Source organism: Erythrolamprus reginae, chromosome 1 (genome assembly GCF_031021105.1).
Source record: "Erythrolamprus reginae isolate rEryReg1 chromosome 1, rEryReg1.hap1, whole genome shotgun sequence".
Classification (NCBI taxonomy): Eukaryota; Metazoa; Chordata; class Lepidosauria; order Squamata; family Dipsadidae; genus Erythrolamprus; species Erythrolamprus reginae.
In genome coordinates this window covers 372580610-372593455 of record NC_091950.1, presented here as the reverse complement: position 1 = coordinate 372593455, position 12846 = coordinate 372580610, and the positions used below count along the sequence as shown (strand labels likewise).

The 12846-nt window shown below is 39.6% G+C and overlaps 1 protein-coding gene across 2 annotated transcripts in view; it reads right to left on the bottom strand.

Annotated features, from left to right (window-relative positions):
• TTC7A (tetratricopeptide repeat domain 7A) overlaps nucleotides 1-12846 on the bottom strand; it is a 215511-nt gene that overhangs the window by 101836 nt on the left and 100829 nt on the right. For both annotated transcript variants that reach the window (XM_070734576.1, XM_070734577.1), the window contains one exon: nucleotides 12257-12417. In XM_070734576.1, coding sequence (XP_070590677.1) covers nucleotides 12257-12417 — 161 coding nt within the window. The remainder of the gene's footprint in view (nucleotides 1-12256; nucleotides 12418-12846) is intronic.

Here is a 12846-nt window from a genome sequence, read left to right as displayed (position 1 = left end):
TTACCCCCAAAAAATAGTTTATAATATAATATCTGAAATAGCCTGTAGCGTCACCTTCTCCCACAGTAAAAATAAGATATTATTGTTTTGTCCCAATTAGTCATTCATTCATTCATTCATTCATGTTTCTAGACCACCCATTTCCCTAAAGAAGGGGTTCTGGCCAGTATATATCATAATATGCATAATATGCATATATAATAATATGCCCCCACCCTCCTTGTCTTTCATAAGCTACTCAAGACCCACCTATATCGCCAGACATGGGGGAACTGAGACACCTTCCCCAGGCTTTTATACTTTATGTTTGGTATGTATGTGTTGTTTGGTTTTAAATGATGTGACTTTTTGTGTGTATTTATTTGTTATATTCCACCTTTTATTATTATAATATACTGAAAGCATATGAGTATTTATGTATTGAAAACCTCTGAACAAGATGTGCAATATACATTTATACAGCAAAACACCTCACAGAAGCTGGAAGATCATTTAAAAAAACATTTTATAAATTTCAGCGGCACTGGAATATATCACATCTCTAACCTGAGGGTAACTAATAGGGATGTATACTTCAGACTGTCAAGTTCTTATTCTTGTTGGAAATGTTCCTTCACTAATTGAAAACTTTGTTTTGTTGCTATAGCTACTTTCATTACAAGTGGCCTTGATTAAGGCAAGAGGTATTTGTTATACATAAAATAAAAATGTATTTAGTTTCAGCTGCAGGAAGTTAAATTTAAAGGCAGGAGAACAGCCCTGTTGGATCAGGCCAAAGTCAAACCTCTTTTTGTCCTGCAGAAGCCAACCAGGGCCTGATATAAAATTTATAGCAAGACCTAAGGGATCACAGAACAGATCTTCCCTGATATTACTGTTAGAAATGAAAAACAGTATGAGAAGTAGCTATAGATAAAACGTCCATTTCAGTATTTGGTCTAATCCCCTTTTAAAGCTATGAAAATGGACAACTGTTACTACATTAACCTATCACTTCAACCTTTTCCTGTTAATCTTTTAAAGAATGCTGTTGTGAGTGCTCCTTGTCTACCTCAGATCATGTCTGATTCTGAAGAGGATGAGCCAGACCCCTCTGGGTATCCTGGACCAGGGGGGCTGCCAGAGGAAGTTGAGAGCAAGAGTGAGGCAGAAAGTGTCTGGGGAGAGCCTGGGGGGGGGCTGATATGACATTGGAAGAATGGTGTCAGTCAGACAATGGGGAAGACATGTTAGTGGAAAACAATTGGATAGATCCTTGTTATAGAAGAATGGCCAGACTAGGAAGAGTTTAAAGTGGGGGAAAATGAGTGCTTTAGCTTTTGTTCTAAAAACAACTCCCCCAAATTAGTCTGCTTTTAATCCTTGCATCACCCACTTTGGATTATCTCTTAAAATACTGCACAGGGCCATTGACAGAACAGTAAATGTACACTGCTGATACATCATACATCAAGGTCTGACTCAGGGAAAATAATTCCCAAAGGGATAGTTGCATTACTTGTCACAGTAAAAATAACTAAGTGTCTTCTGGTACTTTAAAGACTAACGTGGGTTTAATACTTTAAGATTTATAGGCCATGGAAACTCATGTCATTAAAAAAATTGCAGTCTGGAAAGTGCTGTACAGCTCTTTGTCAACACAAATCAATATATAAAAACTCGTGTTTACTTGGAAGTCAGTTCAACTACACTAAAAGTGATTTCTGAGAACCACAGCCAATGTTTTCAGGCATCAAGATGGTGTTATGCATCTATTTTTTAAGCCTCCTTCAGAAGCTGAATTTGTGTCTGTGTTTGTTCATGCATGTCTATATGATGAATAGCAAAACCCAAATAAATCTTCAACTCCATTCTGTCCTGCTAAGGCCCCAGTGAATATCAGAGCCACCATTCTGCTTGGAAGTGGAGCTGTCCTCAGTGGCTATGAGAACTTTTCTCTCTGAGTGAGAAGAAACAAGTTATTTTTGACTGGGATGATGCTAGGAGAAGAAAAAAGAAATGTCTTTCTCTCCCTGTTTTGTTATGTTGAAAGGAAATAGTTTGGGGGCTGCCCTGCATTCAACAATGACTCGTTGTTGTTTTTTAATAAAACAACAACACATGTATGTTAAATATGTCTAGTTCGGTCTTTAGCAATTTGACAAGAACACTGTAAAATTACAGAGCAATCCTGCTTTTACTTGTAGAATAAAAATAAAGTCAATGGTTAAAAATAAAAAAAGGAATAAAGAAGACAATCACCATCAGCATAAGTAGAATACATTCTATGGTTAGTTAGTCATTCATTCATTCATTCATTCATTCATTTATTTACTTATTTATTTATTTATTTATTGGATTTGTTTGCCGCCCCTCTCTGCAGACTCGGGGCGGCTAACAACAGTAATAAAACAGTATATAACAATAATCCAATACTAAAAAGAGTTAAAAACCCATTATATAAAAACCAATCATACATACAGACATACCATGCATAAAATTGTAAAGGCCAAGGGGGAAAGTATATCTCAGTTCCCCCATGCCTGGCAACAGAGGTGGGTTTTAAGCAGCTTACGAAAGGCAAGGAGGGTAGGGGCAATTCTAATCTCTGGGGGGAGTTGGTTCCAGAGGGCCGGGGCCGCCACAGAGAAGGCTCTTCCCCTGAGTCCCGCGAAGCAACATTGTTTGGATGATGAGACCCGGAAAAGACCCACTCTGTGGGACCTAACTGGTCGCTGGGATTTGTGCAGCAGAAGGCGGTCCCTGAGGTAATCTGGTCCGGTGCCATGAAGGGCTTTATAGGTCATTACCAACACTTTGAATTGTGACCGGAAACTGATCGGCAACCAATGCAGACTGCGGAGTTGCATAAAAATATACAAGTACATTATGTTTAACCGTGGTTTAATTCACACCTAATTCTAAACAATAAAGTAAGATTTATGGCATTGGTACTGACAGTGGCACTTAGATTTATATACCACTTTTACAGTGCTTACACTCTAAGCAGTTTACAGAGTCAGATTAATGCCTCCAACAATCTGGGTCCTCATTTTACCCACCTCAGAAGAATGGAAGGCTTGAGCCTGGTGAGATTTGAACTGTCAAATTGCAGGCAGCTGGAGGCAGCAGAAGTAATCTGCAGTACAGCATTCTAACCACTGCGTCACCACAGCTCTTAAATATAGATTATTTATAAATGTTTATGTCTTGAGTTCCATTTCCAGCCAATTCTAACCTTCATTTTTATATCACCAATGCATTTTACAGGATTTTCTTATTTCACTTAGAACTTAACAAAAATGTAGATTAAATTTTTCAGGTCTCTTTTTCTATTTGTAGTTTTGGTATTCATAATAATAAAAGCCTATAGAAGATGGAAAGACTATTTCTAATGTTCACTTGTCTTTTCAAGAGCTCTTTAGAATGATTATTGGAATTTATTGCTTTTGCGTAAGTACCCTTCAGAGCTAATTGAAATAATAATAAAATGTGATTCATATAATTATTTAGCCATGAGGCTTGGTGCACGTGTATTTCTTGGATTAATCTCCAGCATTCTGTCTAATATAGTCTACGGAAAAAATAAATATTTTTCTTTATTAACCTTTATAATAAGTGTTTGTATTGCATATTCACACATTTACTTATTTACTTGGTGAGCTGTGGTGGTGGTGCAGTGGTTAGAGTGCAGTACTGCAGGATACTTTTGCTGACTGCCAGCTGTCTGCAATTTGGCAATTTGAATCTCACCCAGGCTCAAGGCTGACTCAGCCTTCCATCCTTCTGAGGTGGGTAAAATGAGGACCCAGATTGTTGGGTGCAATATGCTGACTCTGTAAACCGCTTAAAGAGGTCTGTGAAGCACTATGTACAGGGGTGGGTTCCGGATTCTTCTACCTCTGGTTCACTCAGGGATGAGCTGCATGGGTGGGGGCCCATTGTGTAATATTTTAAAAAAAGCTTCTGTGCAGGTGCAGAAGCAAAAAAAACGTGATGGTGGTGCCTATGGCGCTGGCGAGAGAACAGGTTTGGGGGGGTGGCAGGTCTGGGTTGCTGCTGGCTCCAGTGACTCAGGCCGCTAAGGAACTCACCTCTGACTATGAAGCAGTATATAAATCTAAGTGTTATTGTTATTGCTACTTATTATAAAGGATAATGAAGAAACGTGCTGAATTTGTAGTTGGGACTAAGGAAAAACAGTAACTGCATAATTTCTGAGACTATATCTCATCATGTGCTAGTTATGCACCAAAAACGTCCTATCTTTATCAAGCTATTGCATGCTGAGAAGGAAAGAAGACATTTACTATAAAGCAGAGGTCTTCAAACTTGGCTGGAGTTGAAGTCCACAAGTTGCCAAGTTTTAAGACCTCTGCTTTATAACAAGTACAGTGTTCCCTTGATTTTCACGGGTTCAAACTTCACGAATAGCCTATACCACGGTTTTTCAAAAAATATTAATTAAAAAATACTTTGTGGGTTTTTTTCTATACCACGGTTTTCCCCGCCCGATGATGTCATACATCATCGCCAAACTAATAATTTTTGCAAATAAATAACAAAAAAAAAATTATTGTTAATAAATAACTATGTTTATAAATATCAGGATCACTAAGTGTCTTATTCAATGGTGAGTACCAGTAATAATGGTGAGTAAATTGTTGCTAAGGAAATGGGAAATGGTAATTTAGGGGTTTAAAGTGTTAAGGGAAGGCTTGTGATACTGTCCATAGCCAAAAATGGTGTATTTACTTCCGCATCTCTACTTCGTGGAAATTCGAACTTTCGCGGGTGGTCTCGGAACGCATCCGCGCAAAAATCGAGGGAACACTGTATCTTCTTTCCTTCTCAGCATGCAAAGTTGCCATGTTTGAAAAACGCTGATGTAGAGAAATTCTGCCTTAATTAACACATTATAAATGTGGGTTAGAAATATGTCAAGCAATCTCCAAGATTTTGTACTTATCTCATGATTACTGTATCATACCTTACTGAAGCCTGTGTAATCCATGCTCCTTGATCTTGCCCAAATATGGAACTTAACAGAACTGAAATAATTACATGTTCAAGGGGGCTGACATCTTACAGATAAAAAGTTAGCATAGAAGGGCACAGATGTTAGACTTTTGATAAATGTCTTTGCTATATTAATGAATCTTTCTCGGTAAACTGAGTAGCCATGCCCTCATAATTAGACTTCATACATTGCCTTGCATTATGTTTTTTTTATAAAATAATTTTATTAAAAGTTTAATTATGACAATATATATATACATATTCCTAATTTTATGTTTTTTAAATCATTATTTCATCAGTCATGATATTAAAATCATAAACTCTTAAAAGACTATAAACAGAAAGCTGGTGGTATAGTTATGTAGGAGAAAATGTGCAGTTCTGTAGTATTTGAGAAGCAGCAGGTGTTCATGTAATTAAACACAGAGCAGTAATACAAATCCACTTGGGAGGAGGCCTTGGGTTGCCCAGGAATGGGTGATGTTATGTCCAGCTCACTCACATCACACTCTATAAAAGTGCCCAGAGGAGTCCATTGCCAACATATTTCGTCTGCAGAAATTATATTCTGGTCCTGCATTCATTTGAAACTGCGAGCAGCATCTAAGTTAATAATTCTGTCTTGCCCAAAGGTGCTTCCTTGTTCATATAATCAGTTTGAGAAATAAACTGGCACCCAGAAAGCAAAATTATGCTTCTTACTGTTCATAGGTAGGGCTTTAAAATAACAACTACATTTTCTGAAGTTTGAAAAAGCTATCAGCTGTCTTTGATACATAATAAGGAATATGATTTCGTAAACTACTCAAGACTCATTTATACCGCCAGGCATGGGGGAGTTGAGATAGCTTGGTACGTTTGTGTGTATGTTTGGTTTTATAATAAGGGTTTTTAGTTGTTTTTTATTATTGGATTGTACATGTTGTGTTTATTATTGTTGTTAGCCGCCCTGAGTCTGTGGAGAGGGGCAGCATACAAATCCAATAAAAAAAAAAATATAATAATAATAATAATAATAATAATAATAATAATTATTATTATTATTATTATTATTATTATTATTATTATACTTCCCACTTGTTTCATATATTATTTTTAAAGCCCTCTCCAAACCAACATGACAATAATGATCATAACCACATCAAAATAATAATTAAAACCATCAAATAATATTTACATATCCCAGATACTTGGAAAGGATTCAAAAGGTAGATAAAAATGCCATATCCAGTCTAAACATCTGGCTATATAACAACAACAACAATAACAACAACAACAATAATAATAATCCCTCAATGAGGCTCTACCTTGACATGGTTGTGAGATTTGTGTGCTCTTAAGGAGATCTGAATTATGCCAGAAGTTCAACTACATTGGACAGGTCAGAGAAATCAGATAAACAATATGGTCAGTTGCCATTTACAGAAACCCAAACTGGTCAAGCTCAACAAGATTTATTTATTTGGTTGGATGCACTATGTGTTGGGAGTTTCTGGACATCTGATGACAAATGGGCTACAACTGCTCTGATGCAGTCCAACAACATCTAGTTGAAAATAAGCTGTTTCTACCTGAGCAGGAAGCAAAAACAGAAGAATAAAAAAAGCTCACTTCCTAATTGACAAGATGATTCTGGAAAATTGCAAGAGAAGGAAGGCCAACTTGAATGCAGCATGGATTGATTACAAGAAGGCATTTGACTCCCTGCCATATAACTGGATAATCAAGGGCCTAGAAATACAGTGGTACCTCTACTTAAGAATTTTTCAAGATAAGAACCGGGTGTTCAAGATTTTTTTGCCTCTTCTTAAGAACCATTTTCTACTTAAGAACCCGAGCCTGGAAAAATTTCCCAGGAAATTTGAGTGCGGCACAAAGGCCCGGCCAGTTTCCTGCCATCCCCCCTGGGTTTTTCTCCCTGGCGCAGTGTATGGGAGGCAGCCTCGCGCCGGGTGTATGAGAGTCCCTTTTTTTTTTTAGCCTTAAAATTTTGGATTTTTTTATTCCCCTAACCTCACCTTCCTTCAGCAGTGACTGTCCTCCACCTCTTCTTCCTCCTCCTCCCACCCAAATTCCGAGCTTTTATTTCTTTCCTAATGGGTTTGCACGCATTTTGCTTTTACATTGATTCCTATGGGAAAAATTGCTTCTACTTACAAACTTATCTACGGAACGAATTGAGTTCTTAAGTAGAGGTACCACTGTAATAGGACTCTATAGAAACAGTAGAAGCTTTCTACAAAGATCGGTGACACAATGGAAGACACAATTGTTGGCCAATGATAATAGACAGGGAGGGGTTAAATCAAGAGGAATCTTTCAAGGAAACTCACTCTCACCACTGTTATTGGCCATTGTATTGATTCCTCTGTCAATCACATTGAACAAGTCAGGCCATGGCTGTAAACATCAAAAACATCTGCCAGGCTACCCCACCTCTTTTGCACAGATGATCTGAAACTGTTTGGAAAAACCATCCACCCTTACCAACAACAGGGGAAGATAGTGAAAAACTGAAGAAATAAAGATGCCCTGTTGAAATGACATCATGAGTCTGGATGAAGACAATTACTACAGATACCTGGGCATCTTTCAAGATGACAACAACAAATGCACTGAAATCAAGAAGGTTGGAACAGAATACATCATCAGGGTGAAGAAAGTCCAAACTCAATGAAGAAAATATCTCCAGGCAATTAACATCTGGTAATTTCTAATATTAGATACACAGCTGGAATGGAGACTGGACTCAAGCGGAACTAAAAGTCCTGGATAGGGAAACCAGAAAAATACTAACAATGAATCATGCTCTTAATCCATGCAGTGATGTTGGACTCTACTAGCCAAGAAATATAATTGGTGTGGAATATTGCAAGTTAATAGACAACTGAAGAAGAAGAAAGGGCACTGGAAGAGTATCTGAGAGTAACTCCCAGTTCGCTCGTGTCTGTCAGTCATCAGAGAACTGGCCGCGAAGGGAGTGCGAGGCTCCACCCACCTGCCCAAAAGCCACCATTCAGGTTCTTTTACCCCCTGCATACGCACAAAGCATTCTGTGCGTGCGCAGAGGGTAAAATAACCCAAATGGCGGCATATGGCCAGGTGGGTGGAGCCTCATGCTCCCTTCGCAACTAGCTCTTCGATGAATGACAAGTACAAGTGAACCAGGAGCATTTCACCCCTGGCTTGCAGTGAATTTATTTATTTATTTATTTATTGTTTATTTATTTATTGGATTTGTATGCTGCCCCTCTCCACAGACTCGGGGCGGCTAACAACAATGGTAAAACAACATATAGCAATCCAATTTAATAAAACAACTAAAAACCCTTATTATAAAAAACCAAACACACACAAACATACCATGCATAACTTGTAGTGGCCTAGGGGGAAAGAATAACTTAACTCCCCCATGCCTGGCAACAAAGGTGGGTCTTAAGAAGTTTGTGAAAGACAAGGAGGGTGGGGGCCGTTCTAATCTCTGGGGGGAGCTGATTCCAGAGGGCCGGGGCCGCCACAGAGAAGGCTCTTCCCCTGGGGCCCGCCAAACGACATTGTTTGGTCGACGGGACCCGGAGAAGGCCAACTCTGTGGGAACTTATCGGTTGCTGTGATTCGTGTGGTAGAAGACGGTTCCGGATGTATTCTGGCCCAATGCCATGTAGGGCTTTAAAGGTCATTACCAACACTTTGAATTGTGACCGGAAACCGATCGGCAGCCAGTGCAGGCCGTGGAGTGTTGCAGAAACGTGGGCGAATCTAGGAAGCCCTACGATGGCTCTTGCGGCCGCATTCTGCACGATCTGAAGTTTACGAACACTTTTCAAAGGTAGCCCCATGTAGAGAGCATTGCAGTAATCGAACCTCGAGGCGATGAGGGCATGAATGCCGCAATACTGCTGATATCGCTGTGACCCCTATTGTCTCCCTTGGAGGCCACTGGTGTTTTGCTTCTGACATTCCAGCTGCCAGGTTCTCAATTCCTTGCACGCACCCACATTGTTTTTATCCGAAGAAAGTAATGTTATGAATTACTTTCACATTCACTCATCCCTTCCTTGAGTATCAATAAAATAAAAGGTTTTAATGTGCTCCTATCACAGCTCCACTTCAAGATTTCTTTCCTATGTGACCTTCTTGAAATATCCCAGTCTGTTCAGAAACTATTAACTGCATTCCATATGGAGAGTGGAACAATGGATCAAATGCAGCGAAGCTTATTTCACTGATATATTTGTTACAGGGCTATCTATGTTGGCATCAAAATATCAAGTTGGTGGTTGAGGACCCCCATTTCTTTTTTAACCAACCTTTTTTTAGGCTGGTATCCTCCAAATGTGCTATACAAATCCTGAAGATGTTTCATGCGAAGATTATGTCCGATGCCAAAGAATGTAGCATTTGGGTTAAAAAGAGCTGCGGTGGCTCAGTGGTTAGAGTGCAGCACTATTACTACTGCTAGTGGGAGACCCATGTCATGAGCAACCCATACTACAGGGAGCTGGACATATCCATCCTGCACTCCCTAACTGGAACCAGAGAAGAACCCACAAAAATGTTGTGAGCCGCCCTGAGTCCACGGAGAGGGGCAGCATGTAAGTCCAATTAATAAATAAATAATAAGTAAATAAATGCCTCCAGCGCAGAAGGATCCCATGGTAGATGCTCTCAAAAGCTGCCAAGAATTCTAGGCGAGCCAGGACAATTGCGCCATTAATGTCCAGGGCCACTAGAGAATCACCCATAAATGCCATCAGTGCCATCTCCAGCCTGAACCCAGACAGAAAATGTTCAGATAAGGACACTGGGTTAAAGAAGCCTAAAGTAAGCACATACGATTATGATTTGCCTCAAACCAGCAAAGATAAAGAGGCATAGCATTGTAATAATGGTTACTACAGAGTGGTGGGGTTTTTTGCCTGTTTCATTTCAATTTTTGCAACTATAATTATTGGTAGTTAATTAGTGGATTCTGTGCTGGATTCTGTGTCAGTTTTGTTTCTTTTCCATACTGCACTTCAGGTAGGCTCCCTGTCTTTTTTTTTGTTATTTAAACAGAGTAATACGCCTTTAGTTATCTGGAAACAGAAGCTGTAGCTGGCGTTCTTGCCGATATTAGCTAATGGGCACCTCCAGCTGTTTTACAGTAAAATCAGTCCTAGTGAAAACCTGGGGCATATTTTACAAGGCTAGGCACTGAATTAAAAAAAACTATAACTGTGCCGAAAAACTGTGCTATTATTATTGCTGTTACCATTTTTTTAACAAAAGGATTTATGTTCCAAAGAGGATTTGTATGTGTTCACTGTACTGAAAACATTCACCGTTTTATATCTGCTTGCTTTCACGCAAATGCATTCCGGACGTTCTCTAACAAAATATTAGTAAAAGCCTCCAAGAAGAAGCTGGCTTCTGTTTCTTTTAAGCCTGGGGATCCAGGAAATGTTCCACAACATTGAGTTCAGCACAAACAAGAAGCCGCCTTGTGGTTAATATCATTATCCTGGACAGAAGTAAAGAAGCACAGGGGTTTTTTTTTAAGCTGATCTTAATAGACAGAAGAGTGGATTTGAGAAGAAATACTGGTTGTCTTATAAAATGTAGGATTTAGAATAGAATAGAACCCAACATCTGGACTGCACAGCTTACTCACCAATTCTGCATGTTGTGCACAAAAGGATGAGAATGGAATATATTCTGAACAACACTTTCTTTTTTTATTTGTCAAGTGCGTATTAGTACTATACATAGATATAACATAGTTTTTTATACATAAGATGGGTACTGATAAGAGGGAACATTAGGACAGGGATGGTAGGCATGCTCGTGCACTTATGCACCCCCCTTAGTGACCTCTTAGGAATCGGGTGAGGTCAACAGTGGACAGTCTAGGGGTAAAGTTTTAGGTGTTAGGTGAAAAAACTACAGTCAGGTACTAAGTTCCAAGCATTAACCACTCATTTGCTAAAGTTGTATTTTCTACAGTCAATTTTGGAGCGGTTCACTTTGAGTTTGTTGTGTGCTCATGTATTGTTGTGGCTGAAGCTGAAAAAGTCATTGACAGTGAGGACGTTGTAGCCAATAATTTTATGAGCCATGCTTAGGTCATGCCGAAGGCAACGTAGTTCTAAGCTTTCTAAGGCCAGGATTTCAAGTCTGGTTGTGTAAGGCAGTGATTTCCAACCTTTTTTGAGCTGCGGCACATTTTTTACATTTACAAAACCATGGGGCACATTGGGGGGGGGGCAGCTAAAAAAAGTTTGGACAAAAAAATTCTCTCTCTCTCTCTTCCTCCCTTTCGCTCTATTTCTCTCTCCCTCCCTCCCTCTTTCTTTCTCTCTTCCTTCTTTCCTCTTTTTTGCTCTCTTTCTCTCTCCCTCCCTCTATGTCTTTCTCTCTCCCACCTTCCCTCCCTCTCTTTGTCTCTCTCTCTCTCTCTCTCTTTCTTTCTTTCTCTCGCTGTCTCTTGCTTGCTTTCTCTTTCTCTCTCTCTTTCTTTCTCTCTCTCTCTTGTTTTCTTTCTCTCTCTTGCTCTTTCTCTCTCTCTTGCTCTCTCTTTCTTTCTTTCTTTCTTTCTTTCTCTCTCTGAGCTTTGCGGCACACCTAACCATGTCTCACGGCACACTAGTGTGCCACAGCACACTGGTTGAAAAACACTGGTGTAAGGTATTCTGTTGCGGATAGAGGAATGGAAGGCTCTTCTCTGGACACTATCTTTTTCTTTTATGTACGCTGAGAGCATATGCACCAAGACAAATTTCTTGTGTGTCCACTCACTCTATGCTATTCTATTCTTCTATGTCCAATATGCAGTGTGGGTACCAGACAGATGAGCTGTATTCAAGGATTGATCAAGGATGCTACTTAATAGTAAATGAAATCATTACAACAGACACAAAATGACCAATGGCTCTCCAAAGGAGTCTGTTTTTGCTCCTTTATCATAAATCTTTTACTACAGATGTTTCAGATTGTTCTTTTGCCCCACACGTACAATATTCGCACTCTTCTAAGAGCTGTATATTCTCCCAGGTATTTTTATCTGCATAACAGTTTTCAGTAGAGAAAAACGGCCTTCCCTTAGACCAGAAATGGAGGAATTGGTCCCCCCCCCATCTGTACTAACTAGCAGCTGGGATTGTTGGATGGATGGGAGGGTGGGAATAGAACCCAACATCTGGACTCAACAGCTTGCTCACCAATCCTGCATGATGTGCACAAAAGGATGAGAATGGAATATATTCTGAAGAACACTTACTGGAAGCAGTCAGGATATTCTGCAAGGGCCACGTCCATTACATCCAAAGCATGTTGGTAGTCTTTTTGTGACGAAAAAAGGAGGGCCAACAAATGGAGAGAATTCATATCATCCTTACACAGTTTCAGTGCTTCTTGGAGATGTTCTATTGCATCACAAATCTGCAAAATAAACATTAAATGATTACTCAGTTACTCATCCTTCAGATCAGTTTCACTTGTTCTGGTCTTTTGACTATACAGTGGTACCTTTTCCTAAGAACGCCTGTACTTATGAACTTTTCTAGATAAGAACCGGGTGTTCAATATCTTTTTGCCTCTTCTCAAGAACCATTTTCCACTTACAAACCCGAGCCTCCAAAACTGTAACCGGAAAAGGCAGGGAGAAGCCTCCGTGGGGCCTCTCTAGGAATTTCCTGGGATGAAACAGGGTCTCCACCCTCCCTGTGGTTTCCCCAATTGCACACATTATTTGCTTTACATTGATTCCTATGGGGAAATTGCCTCTTTTTACAAACTTTTCTACTTAAGAGCCAGGTCCCGGAATGAATTAAGTTCGTAAATAGAAGTACCACTGTGTGTGTGTGTGTG